The following is a 23,179-nucleotide window of genomic DNA, read 5'->3' on the forward strand; positions in this document are numbered from 1 at the left end:
ATTTCGAGTAATTCTTTGATCGTAAAAAAAGATTATGAGATAGACTTCGATAATTAATTCACCATTTATTTATAATAAAAATTTAATTAAAAAATTACTCTAATCCTATATTTATTTTTTTACAGTATAAGTAGTATTTTGTCAAATAAAAAATCTCCAGAAAATACACTGAAATGGCTGGCGGGAAAGCCACGGCCAAGTTTGAAATCCTTCCATAATCTACACCCAAATCCCTAACTTGCCGCATTCTTATCCTCATCAATCACAAACCACTTTTCCTCTCTATCATTTTTGGTCTGGACTTTCCCGGATCTGACAACTGATGGAAGCTCACCCGCTCAAATCTGACGCCGCCGCCGCCGCCGCCGCCTGGCAGTTGCTCGGCCTTTTGCTCGCCCAGGGCCGCCCCGCCCATCCATCCGAGCTGGCTTTCCGTTCTACTCCAGATTTCATACGCTTCCTCTGCTCAATCCCTAATTCCCCCATCAGTCTCGATGATGAAGATCTCGTCACCTTCTCGCAAATCGGACTTGCTGCTCTCGCCCAATTCCTATCTAATTCGGGTTTGATTTCAACATACTTGGATTTGCCAACCTTTGTGCCGCGCTTGTTGGCAAATGTTAGATCAAATTCCTTAGTGAGGACGCATTGTAGAAAAAGAAAGTTTGAGGCACTGGAGCTTGAGGATTTTCTGATTATGAAGAAGAAGAGGTTTCACCTGGATTTAGATGGTAAAAATTCTCTCTCTCTCTCTCTCGCTATCTCTTAATAGTTGTGAGCTGCATTGTTTTCATGTTTTGTGTTTCACTTTGAATTCATCTGATGAAATGACAGATGAAAAGAGCTCAAACCAGATGGCGATAAAAATCCCCAATAAATTTCAGAATGTGGACACTCAAGTAAGTTTGGGGAGCTAATTTGTGTATTTGTTCTGACACTTGTGATAATGCTTAAGTTGCGTAAAGGTTACATTTGCAACTGCTGAAGCTTTACTGATATGCAATATGTGATTTGCTGTAACTCTTAGTTAAAACATATTCTCTGACTATTAGGATAATAGGTCATAGGTACCATGGATGAAATGAATCATAATTTCAGTAGTCAAATATATTGAGGATAGTATCGAAAGTATTCATATTCTGCATCAAAATGTACTTAGATTTTGGGGGAGCCTTGGTGTTGCTTAAAATTAATTCAGTGCTCAGGATGTGCTCTCTTGCACTCGAGCATGTTTAAGGCTGTGTGTCTTTGTGCTGGCCTACCATACAAAAGTATTGTGTGTCTGCTTTAATTGTTGGTTTGCCCATTGCTTAAAAGATCCATTTGAAGCTTATTGTTCATTGTTATCTCACATTTTCCGGGCTTCACTTGAATTAAGTATTTACAGCATGCATCTCCTAATTGATTTGATCTCTAATTGGCATTGGCTTACTGGAACATTGCACTGATTTTCAATGGCGTTATACTGCACCGTTTTTCAGGGAATTGAGACATTATCAAGCCTGCCCTCACTCTCATCTTCTGACAGCTTGAAACTTAAAAGTGACATGTTTATACCTATAGTGCATAGAAAGTTAGAATGCAACTTTGAAGTTGATGGTGCTTCTGAACATATTGCAGACAAAATTTCGAATAACTGTTTACATAGAATGAATTTTAAGTCATACTTTCTTGATCTTGGTAGTAGTCCATATAAACACCAAATACAGACAGAAGAATTATTAAATTCTGTCCCTTCTCCAAAGAAGCTACCACATTCATTGAGTAGTATTAATTTTGAAGAAGGGGGTGGAATTGGTGACACTGTTTCAGTACACCCTGTAAACTCCATAACTATTTCTGCATCATCTAAGGCGGAAATAGATGAGCAGATGACAGCTACACACAAAAGAACTGATGCTATTATTCAAGGGTGTGATTCATTGACTGAAGCCATTGATGGAAAAATAAAGGAAGTTTTTCTACATGGTTCTGGTGGTTGCAAAGGCCATAAGCAGCATCAGCAATTAGATAGAATCCGCAAAACTAAGTATGACAAAGATTATCCTGAACAGGCTCTGCCCAAATCCTATAATAAGGGTCACATTTCCAGCAGACAAAGAACAGAAAGCCAGGGAGACATGGTGAATCATTCCATCAAGCATTCCTCTGCCCTCGATCCTGATAGGAAAAAACCTATCTCCCCCACAAATCGCAAGCGTCTTACTGGTAAAAGTCAAGAACAATGTAAAAGAGATAAAAACCCAGTTTCTGTACAGCAAACGAAAAAGGTCGATTGTGACCACATTGTAAATGCAAAAGAGAAGTGGGATGCATCATTTGAGAATAGGGATAAGCCTTCCTCCACATCCAACGTAAGCTCTCACCTAAGATTTTATGGGCTGACTAGTATGAATGTATATTTGCTTCCATAAATTTATAGTACTACAGAAGAATTGAGATGTATACATGCTTTGCAGAATGCTCAGCAAGTACCTTTTCCGGAATTTGAGTCATTTATTGTGGAACAAGAAGAGGGTTCAGGTATCCTTTGACTGTTAGAGACTCATTTTTCATGTGTTATAGATCTAAGTTTTTCTCTTATTTTATGCAGGAGGTTATGGCACAGTTTACCGGGCAAGAAGGAAAGCTGATGGAGTAATATTTGCCATCAAATGTAGGAGCTTACCATCTCGTTTTAGCCTTCTCTATTATTTTGATATTTAGTCATGTACTTTTTCTGTTAAATCATGCATCCTGCATCTTATTGTGTGTAGTTTCTAATGTTGCTGAGCCTACTTACTGCTCTTATTCATTTTGCGCATTATGGCTACTTTAACTTTTGTTTTAATGGTTTTCCAGGTCCTCATGTCAACGCCAATAAAAATTCTGTGAACAATGAGATAAAAATGCTAGAGAGATTGGGGTAAACTATAGTTGCAATATATTTAATTCTTAACACATCCCAGTTCTTCTGTAAATTTATTTTGGCAGTGCTAATGCTTTGTTTATTATGCTTAATGGCAGGGGAAAAAACTTTGTGATAAAGTATGAAGGTTCATTTAAGAGTAAGAGTGCTGATTGTCTTGTTCTCCAACATGTTCAGCATGATAGACCTGAGGTATTCATCATCACTTTAATCCTTTGTCTGTAATAGACCTTGTTCTCTTGTGACAGTATCTCAACTTGCAGATCCTGAAAAGACAAATGACTGTTGCTGACCTACAGTGGTATGCATATTGTCTGTTCAAAGCCCTTGCTGGTCTACATAGGCAGGTCAGAAAATAAGTGGAGATACATGCAGTTCAATTCTTTCGGAAGGAAAAAATGAAAATAAAATTTGACCACTCTTGTGCTTACAGGGAATTGTTCACAGAGATGTTAAACCTGGAAACTTTCTTTACTCTTGCAAGGTCAGCAAGGGTTACCTGATTGATTTCAATCTTGCATTGGTAAGACATTGCTCCTGAAGATTTTTCCCCTCTATCTCCAACTTCTAATGTCATGTGTTCATCTTCCCTCACAATTTGAAGAACCGAATCTGATTTATCATGTTTTAGTAAAATTTTTTATTGTATGATCAACAGGATATGCGCAAAAAGTATGGAACAGTCAGTAAGTTAATGGATGTGACATACGTAAACACAGTAAACAAAAATGCTGGAAAAGCCTGTAAATCCCTTCTACCTCCTGGGAACTTGAAAAGAAAGGTTATCGCTGAAGCTAGCAGCAGGAATATCATGAAAAGTCAGGGTGCTGATGGTTCTGGGATAACTTCTGCAAAAGATGCAACAAGCACTATAACAGCGTCTGCAGAAAGGTTTAGAGAACCATTACCATGCAAAGGTAGAAAGGAGCTGTTAAGCCTGGCGCAGGACGCCATGCAGGTGCAGGGTGGAAATCATGGATCTGTCGATGCTCCCAAATCAAAGAGAAAAAGAGTTGCTGCACCTAGTGGGGATGCATGTAACAAACTTTTGCATGTCACTCCAATGCCACTGTATGCCAATGGAAAGACCGTTTGTGGGGCTGGATTACTTAAAACCAAAGGTTCTCTGCTCCTTTTGTTAATCATGTGTGATTTGTTGGCTGATTTCATTAATTGAAATATCTGAGCTGGGATTTACTAATCATCTGCGGGGCTGCCGGGCTGGGATTCAGTAATCCTTACTTGTTAGCTGAATTCATTAATTGAAATATCAGAGCTTTTATGTACACGGGTTTTAACTGATAATAATTGTTTAATACTTTGTTTATAGGAGATGGGAAGCCTGCCAGAGAGGGTCCTTGTGCAGGAACTAAAGGCTTTAAGGCTCCAGAAGTAAGTTGTTTGAACGTTTTTCTTTATTATTTTACTCATTTCTTCCCGATTTGTGGTAAAATGGAACCTACTTTTTTTACTTCAAAACAGTTTGCTAAAATAAAATGCAAGTGCATTCAGTAATCATAAATCAGAGAAATTTGTCTCAGATAAATACATCATTAAAATTTCAAGGAATGAAACTTTGCTTTCCATTATAAGCTAAATGGCCATCATGCTTTCCAGGTATTATTCAGATCTCTACATCAAGGTCCTAAGTCTGATATTTGGTCAGCTGGAGTGACCTTGCTGTACCTGATGATTGGCAGAACACCTTTCACTGGCGATGCCGAGCAGTAAGAATTACGGACACTAGCAACTTAAACTTAATTCATTTGGACTTTCATTCTAACAGTGGCATGAACAGGAACATAAAAGAGATAGCAAAGTTAAGGGGGAGTGAAGCTCTCTGGGAAATCGCAAAGCTGCACAACCAAGAATCATTATTTCCAATGGTACAAATAATACAAAGTCTTAGTCATACTCCCATTTTGCTCAAGACTTGTAAGATTCTTTCTGTAACAGGACCTGCTCGATGTAAGATACATGGCACCAATAACTCTTCAGGATTGGTGTGCACAAAATGCACGACGACAAGATTTCTTTGATGCCATGCCAAGTTCACTATTTGATCTCGTAGATAAGTGTTTAATGGTGAATCCACGACAGAGGATCACTGCAGATGAAGCTCTTGCACATGACTTTTTTGCTCCTTGCCGTAAGGCTCTCAGAAGCCACCGGCTGCAAAGGCAAGCACAGGCCGAAGCTGTCGTGGAATAGGAGTATCTACACAACCGTTAACAGATACACTTATAATCCATTTACAATACAAAATAGGTCGTTAGTAGTTACATTTAGTGTAGAGCTTATACCTCTGTTGTCTTTTCTTTCTTCCTTCTATGTCTGTCGTATCAAGGCAATTTTAAATGTTTGTTTGGTAGAAATTTGCATGTATATAGCCACACCAAAAGAGGTAATGATAATTCATTTTTCTGCTGGATTCTCATTTTCATTTCCTTTCTAAATCTGAGCTCCATTTCCTTTCTTTCACTCTGTGAATTTAAAATACGATAATAAACATGAATTATATAGGGAATGACCCAACATTTGATTCGCTTAAATGAGAGTGGGCGTATCACGTAGTAGAAATTTTTCAAAGTGTGGCAAGTGTCACATTTCTAATGTATGCTAGATAGCGACATAACTGATCCTCATTTTGTTATTTTGAATTATTAATATCAAATTTATCGTTGAATAGATCATGACATGAACCGTACAGTTGATGATATGGCCTGCTGTGATTGGTAATTGTGCGTTGTGCGAAGATATGTTATAAATACATTCTAGTAGGAATATTAGAGCATCTATGATGGGTTTAGGCTAGCCACAAACTACTCCTGCCATATTATCAGCCTAAAATTCCTCCTGCCACATCATCAGGACAAACAACCACAATAAACAAAATTAAAAAAACAACTAAATTTACGGAATTCAACACAAAATACGAAATTAAATTTACGACACATATACGAGAAAATTCATTAATTTCATTTTTTTTAAAAAATACATTAATTAAAAAAAATACATAATTAAAGAAAACGGGAATCCAAACACGAGCCCCTCCTCACTCTACTCATCACTAATTTATAAAAAAATACATTAAAAATATAATAAAAAATGCATAAAAAATTACATAAAAAATACATTAAAATAATGCAATAAATAAAAAAAATCCATGAAAAAAAACATTAAAAAAATGCAACCAGCTAGCCGAAATTGAGCCTACTATGACGGCTAGCGCATCGGCCAGTGGATCAGCTAGCCCCCGCGAATCGGCTAGAGCTCGCCAATCGGCTAGTCTAAATTGCCGCAATGGACCATTGTGAATGCTCTTAATGTACTGCTATTCCCCAAATTCAAATATAACTCATCTATAATTGTTGACAACTAACTTAGAAATCTAGAATACTCCACATTTTATCTAAAAGTTGAAATGTTGATAAAATTGAATATTAAATAAAAAATATAAATGAAAGAAATAACATGTATTGTGATAAGGAAAGGACTCTTATCAAGTGAAGAAAATAGGAGAAAGTCATGAGGAAATCGAATCTCGTCAATAATCTAGAAACTAGAGTTTGCAAAGAAAATAAACGATAAAATAGAAAAGCAAAAAATTGATATTTATTATTTGATTAGAAAGAAATAACAATGTCACATATTTATAATTCTAGTAATTGAATGAGTAAGAAAATAGATATCCTGAAGATATAATAAATTAAAATAACTAATTAATAAAGATATATGGATCTTTATATTGATATGCACGTATCATATTGTCACTCGTCGAATGAGATTGATATGATATTCAACCTGATATGCAAACCGCCTGCGTAAAGTATGTAAAAATATAAAATAATTTATAGCAGTATTTAAAAATTAAAAGTTTTTTACGATTCAAATAAGAAAAGAATATAAAAATCTAATAAAATAAGACTAAAAATAAAATCTAAGTCCGCAGCATATGAATTCTCTACGAATATATCAATTCTCTACGAATATATATACCGATGTCTGCATCTTTAATTCAATTTATTTCATCAGATCAAAAAGCAACGACTCTCTCAAGACGAAGATAAGCTAAATCAATGGATTCGTTTTCTTCCTTCGTCGATTCGCAATCCTCCTCTCGTAACAGATGGAGTTATGATTCGCTCAAGAATTTCCGCCAGATTTCTCCCGTTGTTCAAACACATCTTAAACAGGTGTTTATTTCCTCGCCGATTCTCTGTTTTTTCAATTGATTAATTTCTTTGTTGTTTAAATCATTATGTTGTCAGCTTTCGCGCCGATGATTATGGTGTTTTGGTATGTGTACATTTTGACGTGCTGCGATTCAGGCAAAAACCTAATTGAATTTATTTCGATTTAATTTCCCTTTCCCCAAATTAGGCTCATGAGGGGTTTTTAGTATTGTTCAGAATTGGTTTTGATCATTGTCCTAGAATAGTTGCAGTTAGTTCCGGATGATTTAGTGATCGACGAGCTGTCAATACATTTTTCATAGTTTCGGTGGTTGAAGATAAACGTTGAATTTCGTTAATTCGAATGCATTCTTATTTGACTGTTTCCGGTTGTTCCGTTTCATATGTGGACGAAGTAAATTCTAGAACGTCGCTTCATCCTCTGAATCTCTGTTTTAGCAGTTTATGTTGCCAAGGAATGTGTGTTTTTCTTTTCATGCGAGTTCTTTTGCAGTTTTTGCGGATTAGTATTCACTGTATCTGATCATCAACAATGATATTGCCTTAGCTATGCTTTAAAGTTTGTTGAGCATCTATATTAATTTGAATTAAAAAAAAATGAGGGGTTTACTGTTATGGGGTTGCTTGATTTCAGGTGTATCTCTCTCTATGTTGCGCATTGCTGGCATCGGCAGTTGGTGTTTATCTCCACATTCTTTGGAACGTGGGTGGAATTCTCACTCTTCTTGGATGCATGGGCTGCATCTTTTGGCTGCTAGCTACTCCATTTCACCAAGAGGTTTTTCTCTTACAGTTGCTCCTTTTTTTTTCTTTTGTATATTGCTCAAAACTTTTGGTTTAGGTTTTTGGTTCTGATCCTTATATTATTTGATGATTGGCAGAAAAAGAAAGTATCCCTTCTCATGGCAGTTGCGCTCCTTGAAGGAGCCTCGATTGGTCCTCTGGTTAAACTGGCCATTGAATTTGACCCAAGGTATTAGTTATATGTGTTCCATAAGCGTGCATATGAGTTTGGAGATATACTTAAGACTGTTTTCTTATTGGATGCCACTGTTGATTTCATTTGGTCCATCAGAAATAAACTTTAATTGTTTAAAATCATCTCATCCGTTGTATATATCAGATATTTGTGTATTGTCTTTTTACTGCAGTACTTTGTCCGACATACTTTCTTTGGGTATCTGTGTTATGGATTGCTATGGATATTAAAATGTGAATGTTGACACCTGAAGCTTCATAATATCATATCTGACTGAATCATGTCTTTTCTTCTCCTCAGTTTCCTCCAAATATGGCACCAGTTATGTCTATCATTTTATCCCAACCTTTCTTCTCAAATGGTTTTTGTGAACTCACAAGTCTTTGTATATGGTTTTAATCAAATGGAAAGATGCATATATGCTCCCTGTCTTTCAATTTTTTTAATCGGATCCATGCATAATGAATCCCTTTACTTCCTTTTAATTAAAATTAAGTTCCTTCTGTACAATTTGAGTCTTTCACTTGTATGTGTATAAGTCATTTTGGTACTACTGGAATCATACCTTAATTTTGGCATAAACAGAAGTTGAACAATTACAAAGTTCTGTGACCAAATTTACGAAAAAGGAAGTAATTTAAGAACAATATGAAATATAGGTATAGTTCATCATAGTTATGAATAAGAGTGCAAATATTAATTCCAAAAACCTGGAAGTAGACTCTACTTTCCCAGTTCCACAATGCTGAATGTTGACAAGCTAACTATTACCTGTTCTCTGAGGTGGTAAATGGCTTGGACCAGTATACTGAAGTAGTCAAATTTTCATTTGCAGCATTTTGGTTAGTGCTTTTGTTGGTTGTTCTCTGGCCTTTGGTTGTTTTTCTGGAGCTGCAATGGTTGCTAGGCGTAGAGAGTACTTGTACCTTGGTGGTCTGCTTTCTTCCGGTCTCTCCATCCTACTTTGGTTGCACGTTGCATCCTCAATTTTCGGTGGTTCCATGGCCCTATTCAAATTTGAGGTATTGAATTGTGTTGTTCACTTGGATTAAAATACTGAAATGCATGCTTATAATCTTTTGAGAGTCTAAATCTAATTCCTTTCATGCTACTTGTGTGTCACAGTTGTATTTTGGACTGTTGGTGTTTGTGGGCTACATCGTAGTTGATACCCAGGATATAATTGAGAAAGCACACTTGGGAGACCTGGACTATGTGAATCATTCTCTTACCTTGTTTACTGATTTTGTTGGTGTCTTTGTACGAGTTCTTATCATTATGGTAAGTGTTGAAAATTATGAGAGTTGTCTATCTAATCTTTCTCTTCTTTATTTTTCATTGGCTTATTGTGAACTTCGATGATTTGTTGCAGTTGAAGAATGCATCTGAGAAAGAAGAAAAGAAGAAGAAGAGGAGGGACTGAGTTATCCCGAAATTGGAGAGAAGATGAACAGGGTTCTTCTTGGAAATAACACTTGTCTATAAAACTTGGTGTTTTTTGGTTGGTAAATTAGGTTACTACTTAGTTCTGCGTCCAGTACATTGAAATGGTTTATGGATACTTGACTTTTGATGATGGATTATGTTTGGTTTTGAAACCCAATGTGTATCTTTTTCACTACTCATGTTCATATCTTGTTTAGTTTAAAGTTGATTTACAATGAGTGCAGAGGAGCAGTCTTTTAGCAAGAAATGGGTGTTTAGAGGTTAACTAGACAAAGAATAAATTAGGAAATGAAATAAAGTAAGAGAGTATAGATTTTTTCAAAAGAAACGATTCAATTATTTTAGGATGGCCCAAAAAAAAGAACATAACTAAAACATGACAAATGACAACTGAATGGGATTTGAGAAAAACGTCCTAGTAGTAAAATAAACGGGTCCAACTATAGACAAAAATAATACTAGTAGTAAATGAATAATTAAAATTATACTCCATTGAGATTTTCTGTCATCTGCTGAAAATGGCAAAAAATAAGTTATTGAGATTCGTGTGAAGTTAGTCAATGCTGATGAAGTGAACGGCTAGCCTGCACTCCTTTTTGTAATCTTCTTCATTTGGAAATCCACATCTTTTTCATACTATATTAAACTAGTGAAAAAATGAATTTCTTGATTGGGCATTCTAACGTATGTTGAGTTAGACTTGTAACATTTCGATCCATCCAATGAGGACCCTCCCTTTGTCTCATTTCCTTGATTATACTATTAAAGAAAAACCTCTAATCTCTTCATAGTAGCAGAACAACCCCACTGTGCAACATGGTTATTTTCTCTTTCTCTTCTTCCATTAATTTATTATGTGTTGATGATTGATGGAAAATCTGAATGTTTGCGTAGACGACGAGCAAGTGGTGCAGAAACAGGGATGTTGTAGTGGTGGTTTATGCAGAGAGGAGGGTGAGGCAGAAGCGAGGCAGCCGGCGTAGGAATGTTGATGGCACTGCCAGAGTTAGAGGAAACAACAGAAGAGCTGAGCTTCTTGACTACGCCAAGCATCTCCGGTCTCCTGCAACTGTAACTGCACCTCAATCACCTCCACCATCTCACATCAAACAAAAACAGGTCAATCCATTTTCCATTTAGATCATACATAAGTTTTGTAACTTGTAAGTTTTAGAATTCAGCATGAGTCTATTTATTTTCTCTAGCTATCAACACTTGATTTTATGGAGTCCGATGCATGATCTGAAGGTAACGTTAGAAAGCTCTCGATCATATCTTTTTAATCATACCTATAAATTTTGATTTAATCACATGAAGTGGAAAATTACCTAGAGTTTATGTCATGAAGCCTTTTCTTCTTTTGCTCGAATTTGGAATCCTGCGCCCATACCATTGTCGAGAACTTTCCAACGATACCTTAGAATTCAGATTTTTGCACCAACTCTATCGAACTCCAAATAATCAAAGGGGCAATGAGAATTGGACTCTATCAAATTCCAAAACATACATAATGCATATATCAATAAAAAAAAAATGGGTTAAAAGAGTTTTTGTAAAATTCTAGGCTTTGGGTGCTGATGGAGGAAGAAAGCAAAACAATTTGAGTACTCCAACGTGTTCCAACAAATGGAGCTTTGTAGTAACAAGATTTCTGGGATGTATGAGGGGCCCCAAAACCACCAAAGATAAGAAGAAAAAGAATCATAAGAGCAATGTGAAAGCTCTTATACACAGTTTTCAGGTCAAATTTGGTCTTTACTTTTCACCATAAATTAGGTTCTTCAATATACAATGCCAATACTTAATTTTTCTCCACACTTTTTAGACAAAGAAACGGGGGAGCTTCGTATCAAAATTGCTTGCAGCGTTGCAGAAACGACGTTAGGAAAGACTCATCTCGAGTCGTGTGTTGCTTACACCGAGGTGAAGGAGATCTTCCAGCTAACAAGTTGAGTACTGCAGATTTAAGAGTTATTCTTAAAATTTAGCCTAAAGTTTGAGGTCATCATAGTACACTTTAATCTGAATTAACAAAAATTACTAATATAAATCATCAATACTTGTCTGTTTTGTTCACTTAATACATTGAGTCAATTAATATTTCTGGCCGATTGAATATTGCAGGCACAATCAAACTTAGCTCAACCATTTTCTTTGTTTTGTTCAATAATTCCATGGATCAATAGTTGTACGGGCCTGCTTTAAGATCACATATTTAATTAATTTACACTTGTAGCATGCATATTCAACAAGTTCTTTATATTTACATTGAAAACAATCAACCTTAAACAAGAACGCCAAAAACTCTCTTGGGAGGTAAATTTAAATAAAAACATTTATTTATTTCATGATAATACTCAGTCAACAAGATGACCTGACAATTAAATACTAATATAATGCTGTCACCTATTTATTTGATGGATATATAAAATTACCTAATTGAGCCGAGTCAGCAAAATCTAAGGCCTCGAGCTTAAGTGTCGTCCTTGCCGAAGTTGATTTTAGCTCAAGTTTGGTAGTAATTTTTTTGACCAATACCTCCATTCAACGTTTAGAATAAAGCAACACTTTATTTATATTGTAATAACTGCGGTGTGCTTCTCTTAGTGGAAATACGCTGAAAATTTTCTCTAAAACATCTTTGACTCCAATTGGTTTTATGATAAAGCCCCATGAATTTCTGTCATAATATTAGAATGAGATCTGATTGACTGAACCTGCAATATACTCCCTCCGTCTAAAAAAATAATCATATTTATGGATGACACGAGTGTTAATGAGAAATTGGTAAAATAAGAGAGAATAAAAAAAAGTAGATAAAATAAGAGATCCATCTATGGAGAAAAGTGAATAAAGTATGAGAGAAATGAGAAAAAGTAGATGTATGAGAAATAAACTTTCAATTTTTAGAAATAATATTATTTTTTTATGGACATTCTAACATGATAAAATGAGACTATTTTTCATGCAAAAAAAAAATATAAAGTTCTAAATTTGGGCTATTTTGATAGAGAGATGGTCCAATCGATTTAAAAAACTTTTATTTCCTTCAAGGTCCACCTTAAAGGGTTTAAGGGATTGTGATTACACATGAAAGAAAAAGACATAACAATATCACGTAAAGAGAGTATTGAAACTAGCTATTATATAAGGCTCACGAGTTATTCATCCTATCAACAGTTAATTTTAGGATAAATTCTTATGAATTTCAAGTGGATGTAATATTATTTACCACTCTAGACATGATGCAAAGATAATAGACACTTTGTAGTAGTATTAAAAAGCAGAAACGGAGGGGAGAATTAAGCCTGCAAGAGGCTGCTAACAAACACAGAAATGGGAACTCTAACAACATGATGTCTACTCCCTTCCAACACCATCTCCCCAAAGGTGTATCCATTCCTCCTCTGCCTCGCCTCCATCATCATTATAATATACCTCGACGCGTTCACGCCTATCGTAAACTCACTCGGCGCAACGCTAACCTTAACCCCCAAAGGCGGCCGCACCACCACCCGATACCTCTCCTCCGCGCCTCCCACGTTCGTCACTCTCCTCGTCACCTTCCTCGTCCCCACCAGGTTCGACACCGTCACGCTCGCCGTGTTCAGGTCCGAGCACCACTCCATCCTCTCGTCCGGGGGCGGGCACCCGACCCCCACCGCCCGCTTTATGGACATGTCGTCCACTCCCGGGACCGCGCACAGGAACTCCACGTAGTGCCTGAACGAGGCGTCGAAGATCAGCCCCGGGTCGATGGCGCGGGACGGGTTGATTAGCCCTGCCCCGAGGTCGAAGGGGGTTGCCGGGTTTAGCCTGCTCGTGCACTGGGCTAGGATGGGGCTGCCGGTGCGGTCGGTGGCGTTGGCCGTTGTCATCATTGCTGAAGTGATGGCAGCCGGGCTCCACGTGCGGTGCTTGTGCTTTATCAGGGCCGCGATGCCCGCCACGTGCGGTGTCGCCATGCTTGTTCCCGATAGCATAGCGAAAGATTGACCTGCGCGACAATTTGAAGCATTGTTAGTGAAGAAATAAAAATGATAGCACAAAACATATCAATTGCTCCAATTGATATGTTTTGTGTTGCTAAGTGATTTATTTTGTGCTGCCAACTTACAAGTTAGCAAGTTCTATTTTATGATAGTTCTCAATTTAACAACTCGCTACATATAGTACTAGTAGTGTATAAGTGTTTTCCATGTTCAATTATTTGGACGTCTTATGAGAGTGGTCCAAAAACAAAATCCATGCGAACTTATTTCAAAGCGGACAATATTAAACTAATATGCAGTCTAGAGATGATAATTTGTTACCTTTGATGTATTCATCTCCTACACTAGAAGGAGTCCAAGCAGCCCATATGGAAGAACCCGGAGCCATGATGTTCGGCTTCAGAACATCGACCGTCTCCAAACGAGCATTGTTGAGGTCTGGACCCCGAGATGAATACGATGCCACCACTGCTCTCTTCCCACCATAGCTTGCCTTTCTTCCATCCAAAATCCTCGCAGTCGCTCCGAATATCACAGCCATCCCGCTAGTGCTCCTCACCGTATTCGCGTTGTAATACTCCCACAGAGCCTGCACCATAACATCAACTTATTAGGCCTTGGCTAACCTTATTCTTAAAAAGATGAAACATGATGAAGGGTATGTAAACATACCGAAGAAGATCTCATGTTGTATAGAATAATTCCTGGGATGCGGAGGGTGACGGTGGCGCCCTTGATCTGATCAGCACCGATGTCGGGATCCATGGTGAGAATGAAGCCAGCAGCCCCTATAGTTTCTACAGTAGCTGCAACTCTGGAAATGGTTGCTGCCTCAGTGTCGAAGTCGAATGTGTAGGTGCAAATAATGAGTTTGCCGCGAGCCAACGAGCGAATGAAGGCATCCTGGCTTTGGCAGCTTTCCACCAGCCCTGCTGTGATGTTCCTTCTGCAAACGTCCGCGGCCGCTGCAATCTGGAAATGCACACTACCCATAGTTGGCGCTGCACCCACAACAATTCATAAATACTCTGTTTTTACTAAGGGAATCCTGTATTTTCTTATAATAAAGTAGGAGAGAAGAAGAGAATTACGTGCTAGTCCGATTCCTGTGTAACGACGGCCGTTACCGAGGTAGAGAGAGCTGTTATACTTGCGATCAGTGATGGAGGCAGCGACGCTGGTGATCCACGGGCTAAATGAGAGGATGGAGCTGGAGGAAGGGCCGCCATTTCCGACTGCTTGGACAACGAGGACACCGGCTTTGGTTGCAAAGAGAAGCTCGAGTTCTAACATGTTGAGGAAGGCCGAGGCGCCCGAGGGAACACCGGTTGGCCCTATTGAAAGACTTAGTATATCCACTCCATCTTCCACTGCCTAGCTTCACAAAACACATTTCATTCATTCCTCTTAACTAATTTAGTTAATTCAATATTATCTTCGTCCACAAAAAAATAGTTATATTTTTTTATTTATTTTGGTTGTCCACCAAAATTAGTTTCTATATGTATTTATAGTAATATTTTTTCTCTCCCTCTCTCTCGTGGGTTACATTTTCCTCTAACAACACTTCAACCACATTTTCCTCTTCATATCTTTTTTACTTTATCAAATTTGCATTAAAAACTGTGTTATTCACTACTAAAACTATTTTTTTTAGACTGAGGCAGTATATCCTGATCGCATCACCTGATCAACAGCCGCCACAACGTCCGACATGTAGCCCCCGAAAGGAAACATAGCTTTATACACTGCAATGCTGAAGCATATATATACAATCATAGCATAAATCTTAATATTATTTGAATCAAACCAAGCCATGCTTACTTACCTAGCACCTGGTGCCATGCCACTAGCAAAGCCATAGTTGAAGTTGTTCACTTTCACAGGAATATTGTGAATTCCTGCTGCTGTGGATGCTGTATGGCTGTAATTACATTCACATAATTTAATTTAATTACTTTTGTTGTGTACTAGTAATAGTGAAGCATATTACTGACTTGCCTTCCGTGGCCATCTGGGTCGAAGGGGGAAGCAACGTCGCGCGTGGCATTGAATTCTCCGGCTGCAATGGCTGCTCTTGCAAAATATTGTGCAGCAACTATCTTGGCATTGCATGATGAGGCTGGAAACTGGCGGCCGGTGACACATTTTCCCTTGAACCTGCTGAATTTGGGAGGTGTTGACGAAGTTCCGGTGGTGAAGCTTGGATGTGAGGGGTTGATTCCGGTGTCTATTAGGCCTATCACCACCCCTTTCCCGGCGCCCGCGTATCCACCTAAGGCTGGCCAAGCGCCGCTGTTGATCTCCAACAGTTGTGGTGTGTATGTTGTTAGCTTCTGCATTTTCATATCTTCATGGATGTATCTAACTCTTTTTGCACTTCCAAGCAGATGAACAACCTGTATGTAAGATGCATCAGATCAGATACACCAAAATGTTGCATGAGAGAGTTGAACATGCAACCAGTTTGTGATGAAAAATAAACATGAACTTTGTAAGAGAAAGAAGAGAAAGTAAAGTAAAACAAAGAATAAGATGTTTTGTTTTTAGCTAAAAAGAGAAATGACTCAAGTAACTTGAGACAATTCAAAAAGGAATACGACTCAAGTAACTTGGGACGGAGGAAGTACAAGACAGTTGATAAAGATATGTCTTTGTGTTGATAATTTTAATATACAAAATAGAAAAGTTATGCGTTATGTATTGAAAATTAGTTATTGTTATAATACGACCCTAAGCCAAGTTATTTACTCCCTCCGTCCCGGATAATTCGTCTCAGTTTTTCATTTCGGTCCGTCCCACATAATTTGTCCCATTTCACTTTTACCATTTTTGGTAGTGGACCCCATATTCCACTAACTCATTCCTACTCACATTTTATTATAAAACTAATATATAAAGATAGGACCCACATTCCACTAACTTTTTCAACCCACTTTTCATTACAATTTTTAAAACCCGTGCCCGGTCAAAGTGATCCGAATTATGCGGGACGGATGTAGTAATTATTAAAATTAAACATAAAAAATTAATCAAACATACTAGTATTATATTTGTGTGTGCATATACCTCCTCATTTTTTGCATGAATGGCAAAGCCATTCAACAAATGAGTATAACTATAGAGCTTGATGTAGGAGCCTCGCTCGAGCAGGGATTCGAGGAAAATGTCGTGCTGCTGCATCATTTTCTCCTTGTAAATTCCAGCGTCGACGTCGCTTTCAAGGAAAGAAACATAGATTATTAGCAATGCCTAAACATAGAGAATAAGAAGATGAGTTAAAGATGAACCTTGGTGACATGGTGACGAGAGGGTCGTCCTCCATCAAAACCATCAACACTTTGGCATCGGCCGTGAAACAAACGATGAGGATATTGATGATGAAAATGGATATCATCGTCAACAATAGCCAAGTTAAAAATTATTTAAGAAACAAGATCAGAGATTGCAGTAGTTGAAGTGGAAAAATGAAATATGAGTAATGTAGATATATTGACTGTAGATTAGCATGAGATATGTGTTTTCAAACTACTAAAGTCCATGCATTTCACACAATGAAAACTAGAATACATTTTTGCTTCATTATCAAATCGGAATGGCAATTACACTTTTCACATACCTAGCTAAGAGAGTGCGTGTGTCACACACGATCCAACAAATAATTCTAAGAAATTTCACATTTATCTATATATATTAACATGAGGATGTGATCAAATGCAAACTCTTAATACTGTACAAATTCTAAACTATAATCTGAATTTTTAAAAAATGTCAACAGATGACAAAATAGTAGCAACAGAAAATGTCAACACAGTATCAACGGTTGATGCTGTGTTGATATTGTGTTGACACTGTGTTGACATTTTCTATTGCTACTATTTTGCCATCTGTTGATATTTTTTAAAGGTCCAGATCATAGTTTGGAGTTTGTACAAACTTACCCTTAAATTGCTAACTACAATTAAATAATAGCCCTTAGATACTTTTTAAAGATCCAGATCACACTCTTCTACCTTAATACCCTTGTTTACGTTTTTTTTTATCGTATTGACATTCCGGAGCTGATGATCTTGACCCTTGATTTGAATATCTAAGGGCTATTATTTAATTGTAGCTATCAATTAAATATTGAGTTAACAATATAATACTCCTACGTTTTAGTGCATGTCTCTATTGAATTGATATATTTTTGTAGTACTTCTTTTGAATCTAATTCTTCTTCTTTTAGCATAAAGGTAGAAGAGTGTGATCAATAAGAGTGTGATTAATTTCTAACTCAACTTTTAATTGCTAATTACAACTAATTTAAAACCATAAGATTAGTAGAAATATAGTGGTCTACAAATTGTTACGTATAATTTTGTTTTATTATTATTTAAATTGAAAAAGATAGGAAAACTACCAAAATTAGGGTTTTCGATCAAAATGTTAATATAGTGTATTAAACATATCAATACATTCATTGAATATGTCAACAAAATTTAATATTGACATTTTATATGTATTATATTGACATATTATATTTATGATAGTTATATTGACATTGAACGGTTGCCCAAAAAATACGAAAATTCAAGATTTTTTAAAAAAATTTGACTTCGAAACATATGCAAACATATGCAAGTGAGATCTCGTTAGAATCCTTATAAAAATATCTTTAATTTGATATAATTTGTGTAAAAAAATAATTTAAATTGAGATAATTATAATCATTTAAAGTTTTTTGGATATTTTTTGAAAGTTAGTTATAACTACCTTTTGGTTAATTGACATAAATACCACTAATTGATATTTTATGTGCATTGTATTGAGATGATCTTGTGTCTTGATTTCATGATCTAATGTTTATCATTTAGTTTTAGTTAGCAATTTAGGGTTGAGTTAGCAATATTTAGAGCATCAACAATGGCGGATGTCCAGATGGACGTCGGACCGGCATGCCGGATGTCCGCGCGGGACGTCCGCCGTTGGGCGTGTAGAGGCGGACGCGGACGTCGCTTGCAGACACCGCAGATCCGCAGTTTTCCGACGACGTCCGCCATTGTGGTGCCATGACGGACGTCCCGATTTTAAATTAAAAAAAAAACTCTATACATACGGCTCATTGCAAACTCTATAACGGCTCGTTGAAACTCTATATTAACGGCTTGTTGCAAACTCTATATATACGATTTTTTAAAAAACTCCAACGCATGTATTATCGTCGAAAATGAAGGCCTAAAACAAAAACATATCATACCGTCGGGATAACATATAACTTTGTTTAAATCGTTATTTTGGTTTGGGATCGTTTTTTTTCGGTGAACTATATATTTTTTAAAATTTAAATATGTATGCTTTTTTAAAAAATAAAATTGTTGCATTTTCCCCGTATTCGTGTCGAAATTTTAATTCCGTAAATTGCATATTTGTGAATTTGTGAATTTTTATTATTGTGGATGTCCGCCATTGTGCAGTGGGATGTCCTTATGACGTGGCAGTGCAGTGAGAGGTACTTATGACGTGGCAGGAGGTGTTTTTGGGAAGTCCGCCGGGACATCTGCCGGGACATCCGCAGTGCTCTTAGATGAATTTATACATACTGGACACCTTATTGTTTAAATAAAAGAGAACCGTATTTTATAAGTGGGGAAAGAGTATCATTTTATTGTTTTAATTTTAGTTAATATAGATAATTATAAGTCGTACGTGTTCTTTAATTATGACAATTAAATCGTTTAACTGTTATTAATTATTTTTACATCACTTACTACGGAACACATAAAAGTTGTGTAGAAATTGTCAACTGATATATGTACACTATCGAATTGCATACAGTGAAATTTAAATGAAATTGTACAATCATCAAAATCTATTCATTTCAATGGTTCACACACAGCCTTTAAAAAATAAAATCCGTTGGCCTAGCTTTTGTGGTCTCTACAATAATCAGTTAATTTACCACATCTAATTATTTCAGAGAACACTCAAATAGAACACTATTGCCAAATATTTTAGCTAATTTTTTAACATCAAAATAGAAAGACAAACTTTATAACGTGAAGTTAATTGGCATGCATGCTGTTGTTGAGTAATTGCATTAATGAGCCTATTATGAGCTTTGGAAAACTAATCTAGTTACATTTCTAGACCTCGTCTACAATCTTACCGTGTCACAACTCTAGCCAAATATATATATATACTCTTATTACCATTAACAACACGTAATTTTATTTTGGTAGCTAAAACGATAATTAGGTAGTTAATTGGTAGCCGGATTGCTACAGCTAGCTATCTCAGGCAAGGACTTTTGGTCTTAACTCTAATAATACTACCCTCCCTAATCATATTTAAAAACCACAAATTTTCGATGCTTGACCACATTATTTTATAAACTGTTTGCGATCAACTTCCCTCCAAAACTCAGGTAAAAGAAGAATGACCACTATGTCCCCTCTAAATTTGGGCCGAGCACCGGTTACCAGTTGTAGGTTGCAGCAACCGGCAAAAGTTCACATGCCCGAATTTTACACCGGTAACGACATATATTTCTTAGTTATTTCCTTCACATAAGTTTTTTTATTAATCGGGTTAGATTAGACCTCTGCCGACCTGACTTATAGTGCAGCACAAATTAACACATACTGATGAGTCAACTGTTTTATATTTTCGGTCAAGATATATAGTGTTAGGATCGTTGACTGCACATTAGTATGATATTGTCCACTTTGGGCCAAGCCTGCTCCACTTTTGACCAGGCTCGCCCGCATGGATTTGTTTTCGGGTTACTCCCAAAATGCCTCAAATTTGGAGTTGGACATCACTTAATTAGAGCTTACAACTTCCCTCCCTCATTCGATATGAGATGAGTTTGTAACCCAATATACATATAAATACTCTAGTTAATACAATGTTTCATGAAAGAACAAAACACATAGAGATCGATTGTCCTCGAGCCTATGCATATCCGCAACACGTGGTTGACGAATATTCACAGGTTAAGGACGTAGTTAGAAGTTTGTTAGGAAGTTATGGAACAGTTAAGAAATAAAATTCCTTTCTTGATTCCTATCTTTTTCTATTCAATGTTTAGGTTCTTTACGCCTTTACACAGGAAAGTCAACCATGTGCATTAGGTTAGAGAAGCCAACCGGCAACCGTGTCGTGGATACAACTTGTCTATACGGTCATCAATTCATTCATCAATATGTTTAGAAATAGTAGTACTACTGAAATAAATATACTGTTGAAAGTGTTTAAGATAGTAACGTTTTCTGATGATGTTTAAAGTTGAATAAATACACTAATTAAGGAGAGAGACACCTCATGGGCTATTCTAATAAGTACTCTCCCCTTCCACTTAAGACGACACGTTTTCCTTTTTAATTTGTTCCAACTAAGATGACACATTTCCTTTTTTGGTAACTTTCTCTCTCCAATTAATACACTTAACCACTTTTTCTCACTCCTATTAAAATATTCATCTTTCTTCATCTCTCTACTTTAATACCTACACCCACCTCCTCTTTCTCCAATTAAACACTTTAACCAATAACTCCTAAAATCTCGTGCCGGCTAAGCAATGTGTCATCTTAACCAGGACGGAGGGAGTACTGTATTATTGACTCAATTCAATTTTCAAAGAGTGAAATATTGGTTGAGGGTATTTTCGGACTTCAATATAACTAATTAATTATGTATGATTCCCATTTAAGGTATCTATTAAAAAGTAAAGTTTAGGCTGGAACATATTTAATTTATTATGGAATTAAATGTAGATACTATATAAAATTATCTGTTTACGAAGAATCTGCATAAGAAGAATCTGAATAAAAAATAAAAGGTCTTATATTTTATATAACTATAAGACATGGCAGGGACGGATGCACAGATAGCTAGCATGGGCAAATGCCCCGCCTCAAATTTCACCATATATATATAAAATATATATTATAAAATTAATTTGTTGTAATTTCTCACTATTTGCCCCTCTTAAAACTCTTAAATTTTATCTATGTATAATTTTGCTCCTTTTTATATAAATTCCTGGCTCCGTCCCCGAGTCATGGATTATCTAATGATCATAGGCGCGATAAAGCAATTCCACCATTTAATTTCACATGCTCTTTTCTGTTATTCTTGATTAATTTATGCTAAATAGCAACTCATTTATTATGTTCTTGTTTGTTTATGAATCCATAAAATCTAAAGGTTTGTCTTTTGTGGATTTATTTGGTTGTTTTAATTAAATGTTTGCGCACACATACTGATGAATTCATAATTGAAAACTATTGTTAATTGCTGTGGAGATTTTTTGGTTGATTAATTAAGAGTTCAATTTAGATTTGAATCGAGAATATATTTAGTTGATATTAATTTTCCGCTGAATGATTTGTATGCCTACTGCCGCCGCAGCAACATGGAGGAATGGATGAATTATGCAACTTTAAATTTTGATTTATGATTAATACAGCTGTCGCATCCTTGTGGATAGTGATTTGCATGCTTAACAAATCTTGTTTGTTGTTGAATTGGACGTCATCATCTTGTTTTGGTCAAACATATTTAATTATTTGATTTGATTTGATAATGAAGAATTACGCATGTAGAGATTTTTTGCATTGATTGAATTGATAATTCAATTCAATTGAGAATTGAATTGATACTTTTGACTAGGCTTCTTTATTTAGCCGGTTCCAGTTCTAATCGGATTGATTGATCGGTTAACTGATTTTAAATTTTCATAAATCCTAAAATCAGAACTGTTGACCGATTAACTAGTTTAAAATTTTCATAAATTCTAGAACCGGTTTCAACTTATTGACTAACCACTCGGTTCCGGTTCTCATTCCAATTAACTGAAAATTGAAGAACCGTTTAAGCATCCCTTCCTTTGACTAACTGTTTTGTTCTTTTTCAGTTCATGGTTGTACATGTGCAAAAGTGTGATTTTAGAATTGAGAATTCTTTATTATAAATATAAACAATAAGATTTTTTCTTTGGTAGATCAATTTTGTATTTGGTTTAGGAATTGATAATTGAATTCGTTACTTTGCGGTAATTTTACATCTTTAAATAGATTATGTACAGATATTGAGATTGACTTTTAATTAATGAGTGGAGATTTCGATTCTACTTTATCGTGATATTTTCTATTGTTGATGGATCGTGAATTAATCGATGTCTTCTAGTCGATTAATTGTGACTTAATTAACTCATAATTGTCAAGTTTCTCAAATATTATTTGGTCAATTAAATGAGAATTGAGATTTTTTTTATAGTTCAATTCAGCTTTTAAACTAAATTATTTGATGCTATCTCATGATGTTCCTTTATTTTTTTTAATTATATTCAAAATAGATTAGTTAAAGTAAGATGTTGCAAAAATTTATCTTCACTTATTTGCCGTGGATATTAAAATGTTGATGTGTGTTTTTAATGCCAGTATTAGTCGGCCTAAAAAAATTAATATTTGGCACGCGATATGTACCTGTTGTGACAAAAATGTGACAATTGTCCAATTTTTCAATTGTAATTGCAGACTAATAAATTAGAGTTGAATAAATATACTGTGGAGGGTGACACCTTGGGTTATTTCAGTAAAAATCGATATTTTGACGACTCTATACAAATTTTAAAAAGTGAAATATTGGTTGATGGCGTATAATCTCAACAATT

General features: G+C 36.0%; 4 protein-coding genes across 4 annotated transcripts; 3 read left to right on the forward strand and 1 right to left on the reverse strand.

Moving 5' to 3' along the window:
- The first annotated feature begins 286 nt into the window (after positions 1–286).
- On the forward strand, positions 287–5,351 carry LOC125220015 (probable serine/threonine-protein kinase cdc7). The gene is made up of 14 exons (XM_048122123.1): positions 287–731; positions 835–899; positions 1,482–2,354; positions 2,460–2,523; positions 2,594–2,656; positions 2,842–2,905; positions 3,007–3,100; positions 3,172–3,255; positions 3,342–3,431; positions 3,567–4,029; positions 4,239–4,300; positions 4,526–4,635; positions 4,707–4,794; positions 4,865–5,351. Exons 1-14 carry the CDS (start codon positions 323–325, stop codon positions 5,117–5,119), a joined length of 2,784 nt encoding a protein of 927 aa, XP_047978080.1. The 5' UTR covers positions 287–322; the 3' UTR covers positions 5,120–5,351.
- Positions 5,352–6,911: 1,560 nt separating this feature from the next.
- On the forward strand, positions 6,912–9,681 carry LOC125224149 (bax inhibitor 1-like). The gene is made up of 6 exons (XM_048127507.1): positions 6,912–7,104; positions 7,739–7,882; positions 7,986–8,077; positions 8,919–9,105; positions 9,209–9,364; positions 9,456–9,681. Exons 1-6 carry the CDS (start codon positions 6,988–6,990, stop codon positions 9,504–9,506), a joined length of 747 nt encoding a protein of 248 aa, XP_047983464.1. The 5' UTR covers positions 6,912–6,987; the 3' UTR covers positions 9,507–9,681.
- Positions 9,682–10,337: 656 nt separating this feature from the next.
- On the forward strand, positions 10,338–11,718 carry LOC125224150. The gene is made up of 4 exons (XM_048127508.1): positions 10,338–10,348; positions 10,424–10,648; positions 11,094–11,270; positions 11,355–11,718. Exons 1-4 carry the CDS (start codon positions 10,346–10,348, stop codon positions 11,412–11,414), a joined length of 465 nt encoding a protein of 154 aa, XP_047983465.1. The 5' UTR covers positions 10,338–10,345; the 3' UTR covers positions 11,415–11,718.
- A 1,065-nt stretch (positions 11,719–12,783) lies between these two features.
- Positions 12,784–16,940, reverse strand: LOC125217718 (subtilisin-like protease SBT2.5). The gene is made up of 9 exons (XM_048119240.1): positions 16,812–16,940; positions 16,591–16,738; positions 15,523–15,920; positions 15,350–15,445; positions 15,208–15,277; positions 14,613–14,895; positions 14,194–14,522; positions 13,843–14,110; positions 12,784–13,526 (listed from the first exon to the last, which is right to left on the reverse strand). The coding sequence occupies exons 1-9, from the start codon at positions 16,916–16,918 to the stop codon at positions 12,832–12,834; spliced, it is 2,394 nt and encodes a 797-aa protein (XP_047975197.1). The 5' UTR covers positions 16,919–16,940; the 3' UTR covers positions 12,784–12,831.
- Between the last annotated feature and the right edge of the window lie 6,239 nt (positions 16,941–23,179).

This window comes from Salvia hispanica, chromosome 4 (genome assembly GCF_023119035.1).
Source record: "Salvia hispanica cultivar TCC Black 2014 chromosome 4, UniMelb_Shisp_WGS_1.0, whole genome shotgun sequence".
Lineage (NCBI taxonomy): Eukaryota > Viridiplantae > Streptophyta > Magnoliopsida > Lamiales > Lamiaceae > Salvia > Salvia hispanica.